The 19,117-nt window shown below is 40.4% G+C and overlaps 1 protein-coding gene across 1 annotated transcript in view; it reads left to right on the forward strand.

Annotated features, from left to right (window-relative positions):
• The window catches only part of FAM13C (family with sequence similarity 13 member C), a 135,000-nt gene that overhangs the window by 69,495 nt on the left and 46,388 nt on the right, over positions 1-19,117 (forward strand). The window contains exons 7-9 of the mRNA XM_075025521.1: positions 6,878-6,916; positions 11,835-11,891; positions 13,661-13,859. Coding sequence (XP_074881622.1) covers positions 6,878-6,916; positions 11,835-11,891; positions 13,661-13,859 — 295 coding nt within the window. The remainder of the gene's footprint in view (positions 1-6,877; positions 6,917-11,834; positions 11,892-13,660; positions 13,860-19,117) is intronic.

The following is a 19,117-nucleotide window of genomic DNA, read 5'->3' on the forward strand; positions in this document are numbered from 1 at the left end:
TCTTGGCTTTACATGAACCAAATTGTTTGGCTCCACTCATCTACAGACCCAACAGAAAAAAACATTAGTGTTTTTGAATGTATGAGCAGCTCTTTGCTTGGTTTTCCCTTTACTTTCATATATTTAACTTCTTGAGAATGTGGTTTAGCTCAAGTTCACCTTTCCATTTAATTCTGTATTGGAAAATGCTGGGAAAGCTATACATTTAAGCCTTAATTTGGCATTCTTGCTCATAAATGACAGTCTGGCCTCTACCTATATGATCACATTCAAATTGTTCACCAACATCTGCACTCTTAGAAAGTAAAAAAACTCTTTAATGTTTGAGAGTGAAATCTATTCCTGACTGAGCTGTCTAGTTCTCTGCGGTTGTCATCAGATGAAGAAACACAAAGTATGGAACTTCCTAATTCTGGCTTTCCTTAATTTTGATGTTCACAAGATGCTAATTCCTCTTAGTAACTTTACTATATGTAATACTAATTAATATTGTTAATGTTTTCTATTGTTTTTAGTAGGCCTCTCAAATTATCAGGCTGGGAGTGTAAAGGAGGAACATGACCCTGCAGCATTCCTGCACTATTAGATAGCTTGGACAAAAAAGAGGGAACGCTGTTTTAAAAAGCCACCACCAACAAAACAAACCCACCAAAATGAAACAAAAAAACGCCATTGTTGCCATTATCTAAACACATTCTCTACACATGCTGTGCTCCAGGGAAGAAGTATTATTTTTTAAAATGTCTTTGACTTTGTTTCGTCTCTTCTCTTCCTATTATTACAAGCAAAAGGAATGTGGTGAGCTTGCAGACACATCAGGCAGATAAATTAATTCAGAGAGGTCATTCTTGCAATTCTGATGTTTTCTTAAGCAAGTAGTGGTAAAGATCAAGGCTTCTTAAATAAGAATGTTTACTTTTAGGTATAGCGATCTGTTGAAGCATTCTGGGCACCTCAGTAGAATTAGGTGTGTGTATTTTTCCCCACCTTGCAATGCTCAGAGGAAAAAATGGTTTTGAATTAGTACTGTGTTGAGTCTCACCTGACTTTGGTGTAAACCTGCTGGAAATAGTTTTGTCATCTGTGGCAGTATTAAATTATCTGCAGTGGATGACTGCAGTCAAGCAAATTTTAGTGCCTATGATGGCTCAGTCACTAGCACCAGTTTGACTGGTACAGTTGGGTTTATCATGTAGCCTAGTGCATGCTGGGTAATGATTCTTGAGCATCTCTACAGAGATTTTTAGCAGAGCTGATGTGACTTCATAAAGCAGCTTGTTCTTTAATAACAAAATTAGAGGTAGAGTTCTGTACTTCCAGCTTAGCAATACTTTCTCAAGTCAGCAGACCTATATGAAGTAGGCTTATGCTAATTAACCGGGGCACCAGTAGCGGTGTAGCCTTCCAGCAGGGAGCTTAGTGTGGGCCCCCTGCCCCAGTAATTAACCGTGTTCTTGGGAGGTTTCCCCATTGGCAGGGTTAGTGCTTGCTCAGGTGTGTGCCCCTGAGCTGCAGAAATGTAACCCAAGTGATGTGACTGAAGTGGTTCACAGATCAGATTTTCCAATCTGTACAAAATTGGGCAGTTCCATGATATTTTTCCCTTTAAAAGACAGGGATCTGACTGATGTATGCCTGTGCCTTTTGAGCTACAGTGTAGATGTAGCTCCCCATTGCAAACTTGGGTGTACTATGCGAGAGTGTATGGGATTCATGGGCCCACTGCTTAGAAGGCTTGAGTAAGGAAGTATGTGCAGTTTGGTTGCTGAAATATCTTCAGAAAATATAACCCTGAAGGTCTGTGCAGTTGCACAAAGCTTTATCCAACCCAACATATATACGCCTTATGGAATTGCCCTGGATTGGATTATGACAACTGTGTCTGCACCTACGCTCAGCTCGAGTTTCTTCCTGCGTGAGCTTGTCTGTGCATTTTAAGACATACAGGAAGATCAGCTGAATGCTTTCTCCCCCCAGGTCCATTCACTCAGATGATGTGCTAATTAGGTCACTGAGAAAACCAAAGATATAGAAACTGGACTGAGTGCTCACCAACCGGCTTCTACATGTAATTGCTGTATTTTAATTTGTCTTAAGATGTCTCCTGATGTCTCTGAGAATGTTACCCATAAAAAGGCAGACTGCACGTCAAGGAAGCAAGTCAGTGAACACATGAATATTTTGAGCCGCAGAGTGTAGCATTCAGTATTGATCACTACAGGAAAGAGGCATGTGACTTCTTTCTCACATGGCAGCTCCTTGGTTTATGCCTTACTGATTGGAAAATAGCAAAAGCATCCTGCAGGATCACTTCTGAAGAAAGGGCAAGGCACTGGAACAATCCACAGTGCTAACATTTTGCTGCAGAATGATCCCTGCTCTTATCCCATATGAAAGCCCTGTGTGTTAGAAGAGAACAGACTTGCTGAAGGCAGACTCCCTCAGTTTGTTGTCTGCTTAAATAAAAGTGTTCTATTGTAAGTGTGACCTCAAGAGTAGCAGTGTGACCTGACAAGCAAGCATATTAATCTGCTCCTTGGCAGAGTTGAATGTATTTTGTCCGTGAAAGCATATGCCGTGTGTGCATACAGGTAGGAGTGAGTGCGTCTCCTTGTTGGTACAATTTGAGAGGGAGATGAAGGACTGTTGGAGCACTTCAGGGTATTGCTACTTGGCAGGAACACACGCACTCCAAGGCAAACAAATTTGCTCAATATTTTTATGAGTCTCTGAGCTCAGCTGGGCCTGGCAGGGATGACTTGACTTCATCCAGAGAGGCAGTAGGGGGGAGATCATTCCAACTTTCCCTTTATTTGGGTAGTGGAACATGAGTAACTTCTTCCCAGAGCTGGAGGGAATCACCTTGGGCTCCTCATCACACACAGCACGTCATATTGCATCTCTCATGTCTCTCCACATCATCTGGTGCAGCTTCCTTGTATGGCCTAACCATAGTGCAAAATGTAATTGCCTCTATGCAGCAATTTCAGCACAAGCACTTTGGACTCTGTGGAATAACAACTAATAATAAAGAAAATAGTCTTGCAATAAATGTTAATCACACCCTACAGGATTCCACTGAATTTGTCATTAGATAGTAGATATTAAATGCAGAAATACTAACTTCCCCAGAACCTTAGAAAGTTTAGAGTTCTTTGTAAATATGTAATTCTCCCTCTAAACATACAGTTTATTTCCCAATACAAATTCTTCATTATTCTGTAGTTAAGGCTGAAAGGCCTCATCATTTACTTCAGTCAGAAATGCCCTTAAGAGAACACAGTCATTTACCGAGATGAGCAAATTCTGGAAATTGAGGCAAAGGTTCTGTTCTGCAGGTGAAACCAAGCTGCCATAAATTCTGCAGGGGTGTGTGTGTGTATGTGACCATTTAGATGACTGTAGCTTGGCAAGCTTCACTATTCCTCCTTTTTTTCTGGCCTTTTGGTCTTGATTGTTGCACTCTCTTCTGTTCTCCTGAAGCCAGAACTACTTCTGCCCACTTTTGTCTCACTACCTCTCTCTTCTTTTTCAGTCTTCTGCAACTAGACCATACTGTCTTTGTAAAGCATTAACTGCCTGATACATGTTTATAGTGCCAACTAATGCTGTTCTAGGCTTATGAACATATCATTTATATTGGTCATGTGTCTCTATTATGTGCAAAACTGTGCTGGAGACTAAGTGATTCCTGTTTCAATCTTTCTCCTGACCTAGCAGTAATTCTCTTGATGATACAAACCAAATAAAGAATGGAATTTCTATGCCAGTCTATTTGTCAGCCATAAGTAGGCAATGTCTTAGTCAAATTTGCAGAAGTGAACAGTAACATATTTCTGAATCCTGGTATCTCCAAAATATATGTAGATGTTTTCTTTGGAGTTCTCCAACGTTTTTGTTGTCAGCTGAGAGCTGCATGTGATATTTATGTTGGCGTGATAAACATTTGGCAAAAGAGGGTAAGAACAAAACTGGGTATAAAATGGGAAGCTTTTTAACAGAGAAAGTGTCTTTCCATAGATATGATATTGCAAAAAATATGAATCACTTAAACTGTTCAGCATAAAGAAGGAAAAACTGATTTAAAAGCCTTTATTTTCAGAATTTCAGAAAGATGTATTTTAGTGACTTCAAAATATAAAGTCCTTAAAAGTATATCCGCTACTCAGTGGTGAAGTCCAAAGCTTACTTCACACACAGGCGTAGCATTATTTTCATCGGGACTTCCGGATAATGGGAGACCTGACATGTCATCTGAATGTGGTGATGAAATATATCTGGCACTGAGAATTTCGGTATGTTGAAGAGTCATGTTGTATAGCATTGCAGGCCTAACTGACTTTAACATCATTACTGAAAATAAGGAGGTAACAGCAGTATCACGTTTTCCCTGGGCCTGGGACTTAGAGGGGAAACAGAGATGCAGGCTTAAGCATCTTTGGCTCTCCCTTGTAGGGTGGGATAAGGCCAGGGGCTCTTTGCCTGCTCTGGTCTCACCCAGAGCACGTGAATAGGAAGCAGGTGAAAGGGAGTGGGGTCCGCTGATAGGCCCAAGCCAACATTGTTGGTGAAATAAGCTTTTGCTCCTCAAGAGAAATTACTTTATTCTGGGAGGAAATGAAGAGAAGTAAAGTTATTGTGAGTCTGTTGTAGTTCCTCTCTCAGGTTCCCCCAGGCGCATGATGGCTTCATCTATCTGATTGGGAGATTAGCTCTGAAACAGGATCCTGGGTTTAGCTGGCCTTTACTTTCATGTATTTATTAATACTATTGTGATTTACATGAAATTTGTTTTTTAGTTGAATGATTTCACAACCTCACAAGAAGAGACTGTGCAATAACACTGGTCAAGCACCATCTTTAAAACAAATGGAAGTTTGTGAGTGACCTGAAATAAATGTAAAGTGCTTGCCTAGAAGAGATTTAGCAACAGCTGTATAGAACTGAAGTTCAAACAATGGAAAAGCTATGACGTTTTAAACTTGTTCTCAGTGCAAAGTGTCCCTGTTTTACAAACTGAACTTCAATCATACTCTGTTACTAGTAATAACAACAAAGCCCTGCAGTATATTTGCACAGGGCATGACTTAGCAGAGAATTTGACCTTAACTTTTGCACGTAGAAATGGAGAAGTCATGTGTACAAAAGCATTCTGTGTTCACTCTTCTTCTTGTGTGGGTGTATGTGGGGGAATGGGGATAAATACCCAGTCCCTTTCAGCTCTACTTTAACCAAGCTGTGATGCTTATCAATGTGATTATGTGATAAAAAGTTGTGATTCCTCTATTACACACTTGAAATGCTGGCTGTAAACCTAGTCTAGGCATTAAAAATCAAAAGCCAAGCACATAAGCATTCTGGAATATATTTATCAATAATAATAGCGGATTTTTTAAATGGCCCGATAGCTTTTGAACGTGTAAATTGAGTTTTTGATTGCCACAACAGCCAGATGCATACCTTTTGTTTAGGTCCTCTCCTGTAAAAAGAAAAACAATAATGAAATTTATATTTGTATGGTCAGACCCCCAAAAATGGAAACAGGAGGAGAAAAAATTTGAAGTTTTAGGTCTAAGGCAAGATTTAAATGCTAACCATTAAATTTAGCTTGTCTGTTCACCCTTCTCTCACAAAACCTCTGCTCTGTAGGGCAGAAGTCCCTATAGACTGGCTGTGATATTCTGATCCCCAGGTAATTTGTGCCATTATATAAATTGACATATATATATAAATATGGGAATGAAAAGAGTAAAATAGCGTGTGCAAGCAGGTAGGAAGGCTGTGAAGAGATGAAGATAAGACACACTGTTAGTGCAGTTGGTGAAAGAAGGAAAATTGTCACGGCTGTGGCTCCTGGCTGCTGCTGCCTGGGAAATGTGTGTCAACACCACGCAGCGGCACAAGCTGCTGCGGGGAGGAGGATGCTGCACCTCTCTGTATCCCTGCTCCGCTTGGTGCTGTCGTCTGCGAGGTGCCATTATCACAAACAGGAGTGCTCATAAGATGCTGTTGTCTGCATTGCCTTCTCCTCCCCCACCCAAACACACACACAAAAAAATCCCAGCTCTGGTATGTAGCAGTGTGATTTTTTTTTTTTTAATTTTTTTTTCTGCCACTGTAAGATTTCAGGATGATCCAACAATGTATTTACTGGATTTGAGAGGTGTTTTTCGAGGGGGAATTCCACCACTGCCTCAAAAACAGCAGTTTATGGTATCCTGAGTTGACCGTTACTGAATATATTACCTCAGGTCTGAAACATTTTGTTGCAGGAGCACAGCAGCCTATTCCTTTCACAGGAATGGTTTCATCTATTGCTTGCTGGTAGCTTAATAACCTTTTGCTACTTGAACTGTCCTTTCTGCCAGATTATTTTTTCATAGATTCCCCTGGGGTTTGGCCATGAGCTGAGTGTGTAAGAGACCACTAAGCAAGAAGAAAAAACCTCCAGAGATCTTAGCTGAGCAACCCTATTTAAGTAATAAAAACAACTGTGTTTGATGAGCCAATTACATAGAGCAAACATTTAAAGGACAGAATGCCAAATACTTATTTGTAAATCTAAGCTTTTATTAGCAGCGCTGTTACGGTTATAAAAGAATATGATCCCTTTCTGAGCCTCACAGACTACCTGCATCCCTGTATAAATTCAAAACGCTGCTGGATGGGCTTTGTGGGTGTTGTAGGACTAATCCCTATGGTTCCTTGATTATGAGCATGTGCAGAGCAGCCGAAGGTACAGTCGTGCATGTAGAGCTAACACACAGAGACTTGCCTTGCAATGCCATGTTTGTGCATGTGTTCCTACAACTGAGAAGGAGACAGGGAGCCTGCCTGCCTTGCTGACTTATCTGATGTTTTCTTGTTTCTGTTTCAGCATTCAGGATAATTCCTTCAACACGACAGCTTTAGCAGAGTAAGTGAACACTTTAAAGATGTCCTTATTTTCAATTAAGAATGATGACTTTAGTTACGGTAGACAATAATTGTAAGTAGTATGTGAGAAGTCCCAAGCTATCTGTCATATATTTGATTCAGTTTTCCATGATCTATTATTGACTGCAGAGGAAGGATTGCATGAAACAGCTGCCTTTACATGCTCTGTGACCATTTAGCAGCGAAATACCTTTCTGGAAGAATAGATGATTGATGCACATCACATATGTTTAAATGCATGATTTTCAGTGTAGGATAAATCTCTTGTGAAAATATTGCTCATTTCTGGTACTGATGATCTTGACAAACACAAGTATGTCAGTTTTCTAAGAACACATGGTCTGTACTTCCTGCAAGCATTAGTAGAAAAAAAATGATTTTCAAATATTTTGAAAAAAATAACTATACATTATTTAGACAAATACTGAATCTGTCATTTCTTTGTAATCAATTTCATAAACTCATTAGAAGGCCTTTCATATATATCATGAACATAAGGATATATATGTTGATTTTTTTGTTGTTGTTGTTTTACAGAGACAACAGAACAGGACAAGGGAGAACATTAGAAAGTTAGAAAGGCAAAGGCTTTAGGAACTATAGCAAATGAAATGGTCTTTTTTTTATTTCAGTCTAAACCACTTCAATTTTGGTGTTCTCTACATTATTACTTTGCATGCTTTCAATTGTTTCAAAACCTTTTAAGGAAGATTCTACAGCAGTAAAGTGCCAAGCAGTTTCTCAGGAAGGAAATGATTTATAGATTTGTTTGTGTATTAGGTGAGTTTTACACTGCTAAAATGCTCATAATTTAAAAAACCCTAGTTGGCCAGTGAGCTGTTTGCCTAAGTGTTGTGGGACAGGATACATTCTGAAAGCAGGCCAAGTTGTAATCGTCTGAGCCATCCCTAAGTGCTGTCAAAATCACTATGGGAAAAGTAACATTTCATAGGGATCCAAATAATTTCCCTCTCTTACATTGCTTTGCTTTATTTGCTTACGCTGCCTTGCTTTATTTAATATTTTAACTTAGTCATGCTTTTTGTGTGATTGTGGCAGATATGGGAAGATTTAACAGAAGATCATAAATCATTAAGTCATTTTTTATTATTTTCCTGTGTCCCTATTAGTTAAGCGATGAATTGTGGTCTGTAAAATTCTGGGATGCTTCCCCTTCACAGAAGAATAACCAGATTACAGATAGTACATTTTTCATATTTTCTTCTCCTCTTTTCTCCGTTCCTAAGTACATCCATCGTTTCCCATAGAGATTCCCCTGGAGCGGCCCCTGTGCCTGCCTCACCCTTAAGGTTTCTGGGACCTGAAGGTGGCCTTTCTATGCGGTGCTTCATGTGACTATTAAGACAAGGGCCAGGATGGCATAAAAGCTGAGTGGGTAGTGCCAGCGTTGCCCCTGGGGAAAGGCAGAGGGGTGCAGACGGCACTGTGCTGTGCTGAGCTGAGAGGCAGCAGCGTGGCAGAGCTGGGGCTGGGCCAGGCATTGCCTGAAGGGTGAATCTCCCTCATTTAGGCTGTTGGTTCTGTTTCAGGGGCTTTAATTTTTAATCTTATCTTTCCAACATGGAAGTAGAAACATGCTTTTAGAAAACAAAGCAAGTGAAAAATGACATCTGAAAAGCATTGTCCAAATGACAAACCTGGTTTCCAGAGTTGGTTTCCCTAAATCCTGTTTAGAGCCTCCCCCCAAAGCCTGTTTTTGAGAACTGCTGAGGATACACAATTCTTACTGATTTCAGCACTAGTTGTTTGCGCTGGCCTTATCTGAAAATAGGTTACTTTTATTTTGCAGAATAAAGAGAGAGCTTGCCATGCAACTTTAGACAGTCTCATTTGACAATTTCTGTCTCTATTTGTGGCAAAGGGAAAATCAGGGCTTCCTGAATGATATAAAATCAGTGATACAATACTTTCAGGAACATTTCTCCAGGCAAGGCAAGTGCCTGGGGCTGGTAAGCTTCCAGCAAGCCATGCGTGCAGCCTGGTTTAGAAGTTGTTCATGTGAACATCTTAAAGGTCAAGTCAGCAAAAGGGAGCAGTTTTCAAGTTGTACTGAAATGGTTCCTATGGGAAGGTGAAAATGGAAGGAAGTTAAAAAAACTAATCCCATTAAACCAGAGATCCTTTGAAGAAACCTAAAGAGGCTGTACTATAAAGAGTGAGAGCAGCAGTCCATCTAGACTGGGAGCCTCATGTCTGACCTGATTCTGGCCCATGCCATTAGGATGTACTTAACTTTTAAGAGACATATCCGTCAGTCAGTAGTTAGATTGGGCACTGAAGGAAAAGGATTCACATCACTGGTTTTGGCAAAAGACATACTTCCTGCCCAAGGTAAGCTTCAAGCCGTATGGATTTATGATTTGAAGCTGCTTTGGCATATTCTCTGATGTTTTAGGAATGAGAGAGGTGCTGCTGCAGTTTTTGGGTTGGTGGGAACTCTCTTTACTATGTGGACACAAGCTGTCACAAAACTTATCAAACTCTTGAATATCCCTCTGTCTGATAAATACAGCTAAAATTGGACAAAAAGATTTACAAGTTAGTGCTGAGAGGAGACGAGTGTGCATGTCTGTGTTGATATGTGCAGGCAGGTGGCACGAACACACAAGCTGCATTTCTTAAAGAAGCTAAGGTAAAAACACTCTGTGCTTTAATGATGAATATTTGCATTATATCACGAGTTCGTCTTTTTAAAGGTCCTGCTATGGTCTTAACCTCAAGCACTGTCTTGTGTGAGTGAGCTTCCTTGGTTAATATTTATTCTTACAAAGAGAAAAATTTCTGTTAATGATTTCAGAGTGTGTTGCTTCTGAACTTCCTGACAATCTTTTTATTACATGGTGGACATGGTCTTCTCTGATTCATGATTGCTTATATTTTCTATTTACCGCTATCTGGTTATTTGAATACATTTTGTCATGCTCACTTATGTTGTTTATAAGTTCTGTCTTGTTTTATGACTTCTATCAGTTGCTGGATGCTAAGTTAGGATCTCTACTTCTCAAGATCACCTTGTTACAGCCACCTCAGGGAAGGCAATCCCCAGGGCGCTGCCCCAAGTTAAGGAGTATGCACACAAGTATGCAGGGATAGACTTGGCTGATGAACCACCTGTGCTCAGTCATCTATTGTTCCTCCAGAGAGTGCTCCCAGTTGCCAAAATGATCTTTCAGGACTGAAGGTTGCCAAGTGTGGTGACTGGTGAGAGGAGGGGGTGAGTGAAGCCAGTAGCAGAGCTGCTTCCTCCTACCTCCTCTTCCCGTGACACACGCAGGAGGGAGAGTTTGTCCCTTTAGGGGGTCCCTGGCCTTTCTTGACTGTGGATTGGCCCATGGTAAACAGCATGCCTCGTGGCCTCTTACCTTACTCTCATGTCTGTGCTGGGAGCTCTGTCCATCCAGCTCTAACCTTGGCACTGTCTCCTCACAGTGTAATTCCTTGCTGTGTTTTTCTCCCTCTGAAATTTTCCATCGTGTTTTCCATACTGGGCTTCCTTCTTCATACCCCCAGTATGTCCTATCCTCACTCCTTCTGGTGTCAGACACCCATAAGGTAATTAGTGATAGACCAGAGGAGACTGGCATCAGGAGGCAGAGGCAACTAGACTTCTACAGTGAATTTATCCATTTTTTACATTAACCCCTGTCTTCCATTAGTCATCCCACTTTGCCTTGTGGGGAGAACTGCACCCATTGCAGGAATATTGTGTGACTGGGGGGTTCTGCAACTGTAGTCGTGTGTTCCAGTTGAGAGCAGCAAATGCTTTCATCTGTATGCTAATGTATTCAGGAAGTGTAAACACTTGAGTGTCCCTTTAAATATTTTCTGCTGCAGTCTGGCTTTTGATAAAGAAACTGGCAGAAGACTGGTGGGAAAGAGGAATACATTAAAAACCTTGCCATCAAATTGCAATGCAGAGCTATGGATTTATCACTTAATGTGCTCTGTCCTAAGTGGGGCAGCTCTTCTGAAAATTTAACAAGTCAGCCCAAGTACGGGCTGCTTCCCCCATAATGAAGAGATTCCTCTGCCAGCAGACTTCAAGTGATCCAGGCCTGCTTAGTGTCTGTGCCCTGTGAGTATGAACAGAGGGTTAGGAGAGGGCGAGGAGACCGCCCCGATTTTCCTCCAAAATAATACCTAGAAAGGGTGTATGCATATTTGTTAAGAGTGCATGCATATATATGTATGTTTATTTGAAGAAAGACTGCTCATAGGCTTTGCAGTTATATAATTCCTCCAAGTTCAGCCATGCTGTACAATGAAGTGTTCAACACTGAGTTGTTAGCATATTTATCCAGACTTCTCTTTTGATTAGGCAGCCTTATGACAATTCTGTTGTTCATAACTTAAGGGGATGTAATTGATTATGATTCTTCAGGCATCTTACAAAATTTTGCTAGTTCACTTTGTAAGACTAATGATCACTTTATAATTTATTTGGGGATTCTTTTTCCTGCTGCACAAAGAATGACCGCTCTATTATAGTTAATACTTTTGTGAGTCTAGGAGAAAAACATCCTTAGCTAATAGTTTCTAATTCTTTTTTTTTTTAATGTGAAGTATACTATAAGCAATTAAAATACAGAATTTCTTGTAATTTTCCTGTAATTTTTATGGTAACGTCTGAATTCTTTTTCATCATTATTTCCATCTGGCTGAAAATGATATACCAAATTGCATACACTTAACATCTTCAAAACCTTTTCCTCCTCTGAGATTTAGACTATCGTGGAGCAGCTATGGCATTAAATGACCCCAACTAAGGTGTAAGAAGGAGAAATGTGTTTATACTTTGAGTTGCACTGTCATGTTATTAAAAGCTAAATTTCTGCAGCTGGCAGAAAATCAGCAACTATTTTGTATCCATTTTCAAGGTGTGATGGGGATTCAGACTCTGTACATGAAGACCAAGCAGGCAGTTCCAGCCCCAGGTATTCTACTACAAATTTTGTCTGAAATCCATTGGCAACAAAAAAAGCTGTCAGAGTGCTTCTGTTAAACCATTAGAAAGAAACCTTTATGCTCAAGGGGATGCAGAATTTATGGGGTATTACCTGCTAAGGCTATTAGTATCTCTAGGAAATGCATATTTGTCTTGTATAAACAATATTTTTTGTGTAAACAATATTAAGATTAATTACTGTTGTTGTTATATGAGTAAATATATTATGGTCTGTGTTCTTAACTTCACATCATATTACTTTCATTCAGATGCAGCTCTGATGATAATACATTGAATTTTACTGTACAGCAGCTGGTACAAAGTAGTAGTAAGTGGAGTTTTGCAACTGTTCAAGGATACTCTCATTGATGAGTGTCTCTGTGAAAAAAAAATCCTTCAAATTGTAATTTAACTGAAGTATTCTTGAGGCATGTCTCTCTCATGGCTATGTTAGTATGTGTTGATTGCTAGAGGATGTAACTTAACCTTTCAGAAACATTTTTAAATCAGATGAAACCTTAAAATTAGCAACATTTCTGCACATTGTTGAAATGCCCATAGGATATAAAGTACTCTGCCCTGTAACTATAACAACTGCCTTGGAGCACGCTTGCAGAAGACATGGGCAGCAGTGGTATTTAACTCCATAGGCATCCTGTGAGCATCCATCTGGATGCTATGGGCCACAGATGGAAAGTGAGTTTGGCAGCTCAGAATGCTTAGGAGAAAACGCTGAATCAGCAAGTTACACTTTCTAAAAAACCTCAGGGGGGTTAATTCAATAATCCTTGACTCCCTCAGCTGTGGAAGTTTCACACCAGGAGAGCAGTTCTCTCTCAGCTAACTATTAGGATTTTACCAGCTGAAGCTAACATCTGAAATTCTACCTGCAGACTAAGCAACAGCCAAGGATTTTGAAGCAGTAATGCTGATCTGCTCATCTTGCCAACTAAGCAGGCAGCCTTGCATTCGGCATGGCAGTAGCTTTCTTAATGGTACCAGGGAGATGCTCCCAGTTGGAAGGCATTAGGCCAGTCTAAGGTTGGATTGACTGGACGTGCGTAAGACTAGCAAGGTCTTCTTAGGACAGGTTGCTCTCTGTAGGCTAGGTGGAGATTGAAGATATCTGTCCCAGGTTCAGTGGTTAACTGAGCAACCATGAGCAACAGTGTCTGTTTAAACCACCAGATGTGCTGTTATGCAGGAGGACCTTTTCTCCAAACTGGGAGAACATGATACTTGTCCCTTCCACCCAAACACATCTCTGGCTGTTCAAACCCTACTTTGTATGCCTACCTCCCTCACTTTGTCCAAAAGCCCTCAAAACCAGAGACTGTCAGAAGGGAAGTGTGACTATAGGGAGGAATTATTGTACGTGATGACATTTTTGTGAGATATAACCTAGTGTGACTCATTGGATGGGGAAGGGTCTTCTGCATGAAAAAGACAGTTTCAGATTTTATTTGGGCAATATGAACTATAGGGCTGAAGCCAAAGAGTGCCTCTAAAACTGGTCTTATTTAAATGGCTCCACAGTTGAATGTGTAATAATACTAACCGTAGTTTAGCTTGTGATTTGACAATAAACAGTAGCCTTTCAGATTCATGTTACTAACACATGCAGTGTTTGATGTGTACTCAACTTGGTAAAATGAAAATGCTATGAATAGCTAAGAACTTGTTGCTGTTCTTCCTTCATAATGTTTTGACAGGTGTCTGAAGTCCTGCCTGATGCATTTCAATTTTATTTTCTTACAGAGATGATGATAACAAAGAAAATTATCCAGACAACGCTACTGTCTTAGAGGAAAGGCAGCTGCCTTTGCAAGACACTCAGCAGCACAAGCAGCAGGCTGTAATTGACTACGCTCTGAAGTCTGAAATGGGCAACTTAAAGCTAAGAAAACCTAAGCCCATTGCAAAGCTAGAAAATGGAAAAAGCCATGAGGAAAGTCAGGTAAGGAAGTAAACTTACCAAGGGTAGGTTTATGGCACTGTGTCTGAGCAAACATACCTTTTGAAATACAAAGTGGGACTTCCTGGTAATCCATGATGTGACTGAGGCCCCACAATAATCCACCCTGACTTTCAGGGACCTGGAACCCTCCTGTAGCGACAGACAATTTCTTTCAGTTAGGGAATTGCAGAGAGGGTTGTGTTGCAACTGCTATCAAAAGTGAGTGGAGAGCTGTCCCTTTGGCTACTTCGGGTCAGCTGTGCTGGCCATGCTCCCTCCCAGCTTCTCGTACACCTGCTCACTTGCAGAGCATGGGGAACAGAAAAATCCTTGACTTAGGGTAAGCGCTATTTAGCAACAGCTAAAACATCAACGTGTTATTGACATTATTCTCATACTAAATCCAAAACACAGCACTGTACCAGCTACTAGGAAGAAAATTAACTCTGTCCCAGCCAAAACCAGGACAAGAGCATGTGCAAATATCTCTCTTTAGATTTTCTGTGACTCCTTGTGCCAAATGTGAACATTTTGGTAGTTGCAGCACTTGATTAGACTTTTTCCGTTTTGTTTATTTTACTGAGGATCTCTTGCGCTGGTATTTTGGCTGTCAATGGAGAGTTTTCCTACTTTCCCTTTATCTTACTTTCTGATTATTCTCATCTTTAAATAATAAATCTATTCCAGATTCTGGTACCGGTGCTCTTGCCCACAGGCTTTCCGGGTTTTGCAGAGGGGAGCAGAACTGTAACTTTTCTAAAGGTTATAAAAGAAGACTAGAAATGAACAAGCTTCTGCTGCTGTCTGTGGAGGTACATTGCTATGTAGAGTCCAGAGTTAGCACCTCCCAGCAGCTGCTGGAAGTGCCTCTTTTCTGCCCCCGTGCTTCCCAAGTCATGTCTCGTGCAGTGTAAGGGATAGAGCTCTGGTCCAGGTTTAACCCCTCAGCTAGAAATATTCTCATAACCAAGATAGTTGATATTAATGCTGGTAGATTGTCAGCCTGCATAGGCACAAGGCCTGACATCTGTAAATACAGATGTCTGTATTTACATCTCTTCTTTGATGAATAGTGTGTTTGGCTACTTTCTGTCTCTCCTCCCTTCTTGTTTATGGATAGAAATTTGCAGAGCGCTTTCTGAAGTGCTTTGAACCCATCATAGACCAGGAATTATTTTGGTCCATTTTTTCAAATTTAGACTGGGAATTGTACATTTTGGATGGTATGTCTTACCTTCTAAGTGAGGAATATTCTTTTGAATCCCAGAAGAAAAAGTAAAAGCAAATGCCATCCCAACGCTATTATCACAGTCTCTTTCAGAATATCAGTGTCAACTTTTGCCCTAATCTTCTTGCATGTTTTTCTGGGGTTCATCCCTGAGATGAAGTAGTAACTGCTCATTATTTGCAACTGTATTGCATTACTAGGAAATATTATTTAGGCTGAAGGGAGATGAGGTGTACATTTTTATCAGCAGATAAGGAAAATGATAGGAAATTTTGCCCTGTAAAGAGCAAGTGGAGGCGTATCAGGAAGAGGAAGAAGTCATAAACAGGGCAAGATCTGTCTCATAGATCATCTGTTGCTCTTTCAGCTGCTTCCAAGTCTCCTGTCTGCCTGCTTCCTGTGTATTTTGTGCCTGTACCTCTCACCCAAGGAAAGCTAACACAGGACAGATTTGCTGCGCTATGGTATTTTACATGGCCTGAAGTGGTTAACTGAAAATGTTGATATTCTTTCATGGGAAACTTTCTGAGCATATAATTAGACTGCCATAAAATACCAGTGCAACTTAGATATTCAGGCTCTGGAAGGAAAAACAGTGTCAGGCACATAATTTTCACATGACTCAAGGGCTTGAATTAGGAAAGACAAAAGAGGTCCTGGGCCCCCACACTACCCATTGCTCCCATCTCTGGCATACTGGAAGAGGTAAGATGTGTAAGCACCATTTTATCTCAGTTTTAATTTGATGGGAGTACTTGAGGGATTAGAGCTAGTGTAGAGCTTTGAGTGCAATATTCAAGATAAACACAAAGCAAACATCCCTCCATAACAGGAACTCCACTCATTCTTAGAGGGGATTGTACCCTAGTACTGTGAAAGACTTTTTGATGGATATCCTATATGTACACTGAGTTCAGTGGTGCTTGCTGTAGAGGAAAGAGTTTGCCTCTTGGAATGGTTTGCATAGGGAAACTGTTTTGGAGAAAGCATCTGCCAAGCCCTTCATTTTGCATAGCCTTCATTCTTATTAGTAAGAATATGCGTGCTCCTTAACCCTGAGTGCTTGCCTTGCTGCATCTTCAGCTACCTCAAGGGCTTTTGTTCTTAAAAAAGCAAGCATCTTGCTCCTGGCTTCATTAACAGTGCCTATGAAAAACAAGGCTCTGCTTGCAGATGAGCTCTGTGAAGGGTTTGTTTCTGTGTGGGGGTTCTCATTGGGATCCTTGGTGTCTTACGACCTCCCAAACCCTGTTGCAGCTGTCTGTGTTAGCAGCCCTAGTTGTGAATTGGTAGCAATTTCTTCTCTCCATTTTGAAGCTGAAAGCAAAGTGCTGCTGTGTTCTTTCTAGTAGCTGTTGTTTATATGTATATGGTGGGTTGTTATTTTCTGGAAAAGTGGGCCAGACTGGTGCTTTGAAACACCGTGCAATTGCATATACTTTCCTTTTGTGAAACACCTTGCCACCAAGCCACTCAAAGAGATAAATGATGTACTTATGAGCAGCTGATGTTCAGCTGACAAACAGCAATATCTGAGTGCATGCGTTTATGAAAGAAATGCATGATGCACTGCACATGGTGATTAAACTGTTCATCCTTGTTTTCCTGAGTTTATTGATAGAGTGCTTTTTCAATGGTCTCCTCACTTCCCCAACCTGACGTCTCTGTGGCATCAGAAAGAAGCAGTGACAATATTGCAGCAACAGTATCTCTTCTAAAGGTGTTGCTCTGATAAGCCAAGGAAATGTTTGCTGCTCGTCCCTATGTGTTATAAGCCCATGAGTTGTTTTTTCAGAAAATTGTCCCTTTAAAATCAGAATAGGCTATTGGGACATAAAAAAGTTTGCTGCATGTGTTGGAAGGATTAAGTCTGTTTGGCTGGGAACCAATTTTGTGTGCCTTTCTACTAGTGAGAATCCAGAGGATTTCCATTGTAGAGAGGTCACTGAGAGGGAAGACACCGCTGTGTTCAAGTAGAGGAAAGATGACCAACTTGGGGATTTTGAGCTTCACAAGGTTCTCAGCCTGCTGAAATGTGATTCCTGTGCCTCTGATTTTTTTGACACTAGTACTGTGGTCATGTACCCTAGGTCTTAATGAAGAAAAGATTATTAAATTTACAGTGGTGATTAACAGGACCAAGTCTAATAAAAGTGCAGTAACAAGTGACTTCACTCGACCACTTATCAGCTGATAAAATGTCACTATGGTAAAGCTGTACCTTGGATATTGCATGCAGTTATTTCTTTTGCAGGCAAGAGCTGGGTATGGGGGCAGCTCTAACCTTTCCAAAGTATGGGAAGAGAGGCAGGCTGCTGGAATGTGATTACACAGCTGTACTTCAGCTACTTGGTTTCATCTTTCCTATGGTTTCATGAGCTTCTTTAGCAATTCTGCAATGTTAATCTATAGAAAATCAAATTAATTAGGATTTATCTGACTTTAAGAGGTGAGGAAGCATATGTTCAGAACATACTCCAGGGAGTCGGTGTGAGAACAGATGGTGAGGAATGGAAAGTCTGCTTTCTGTGCCTAATCCTGTCACTCACCTTTGATGCACAGTCATGAATATAGATTATTAAATGAGTCATCCTCAAATTCCTTATTGATACTAAGACATACTTATAAAATGACACTAAACATGCTAACTAATAGGTAGAGACAGTAAAAGTTCAGTTTTAAAGTCATATTATCAAGGTAAATGACTATGAAAGTGAAGTTGTGGCTTGATGATCAATACCTGGAGATGGGAATGCTGAAAACTGCTGTGTGAAATTTTGTATTTTTGAGTATAAATTAAGTGGGGAAATTGCATGGATTTCAAAGAACTTCCAGTACTTCGACATTAAAATTGTGGTTTTAAATGCACAGTAATCAAAAAAACAGAGCCGATGTTAACACATGAGCTACACAAACACATGAACATGTCAGGCAGTCTGCAAGTTCCACTTCTTTTTTTAGGCGTACTCTGTTTGTGTTTAAACCATACCTCCCATTGTGGGTTAAACCTGTTCAATTCACAGTGCATTAAATGTACCTGCTTATTTTCTTGTATGGACTGGCATTTTCAGGAGGGGTAGGAGGCACTTCTGCTCAGGACTTTAGTCCTGGCTATTTCTTATATTGACACAGCGCCAAGAGGTATGCCAGGGCTGTGGTCCCACATGCTGGTACAATATTTGAATGCTGCTTGCATCCAAAGAGATGGAAGTGTTTGTGTGTTGGATAAAGCATATGAAGGATGCAAGGCCCTTTCTGGCTGTGTAAACACAGCAAAGGTTTGTGTGCCTGTACTATAATTCAGGTGCTCTGACAGAGGCGGGTTATGACATGCTGTGATTTTGTTGAGGGAAATAGATTTTGAAAAAATTTTAGCTTGTGAAACAGAAGCTTATTTATCTCAACGTGTGTATCCATGATGGTAATTTTTGGCTGCTTCCAAAGCCATGTCTTATTTTGTGTACAAAGCAAATATCATGGTAGTGATTATGCAGCACTGAGATCTCTCAGCAATGCCTGGAGATTTCCCTCTTCACAGACCGCTTACCAGATGCAGCCTCATTGTAGAAGCTTCACTCTCTGTAGTGAAGAAGAAACAAAAATACAATAGAAGACACTACTATACTGTTAGATGCCTTTGACACACCAGGAATGGATTTCATTGCTCTTAAGAAACAGAGGTTCCATCAAGGGTGTTTCCCTAGGGTTACTCTTTAATGACATAACTTGTGAACAAAAACAAAGGAAAAAAAAAAAGAAAAGAAAACAAAAAGAAAAAACAACCCAAACCCACCCAAGTCCTCAGATATCAAGCCTGCAACTAAGCACTTATTACCAGCATGTATTCTTGTCCTCAGCTTTCCCTTTCATCTACCAGAAAGCATCTTGAATTGCCACATTCTTTCTGCTGATATTGGAGAATGGTATTTGTTGCAGAAGAGGCTTTTGCTGAAGCAAGTTTACCATTTTAACATTGGTATGGTTTTGCACCTTAACTGGACTGACTTTCTTTGACTGATTAACTTAAACA

This window comes from Buteo buteo, chromosome 4 (assembly GCF_964188355.1).
Source record: "Buteo buteo chromosome 4, bButBut1.hap1.1, whole genome shotgun sequence".
NCBI lineage: Eukaryota > Metazoa > Chordata > Aves > Accipitriformes > Accipitridae > Buteo > Buteo buteo.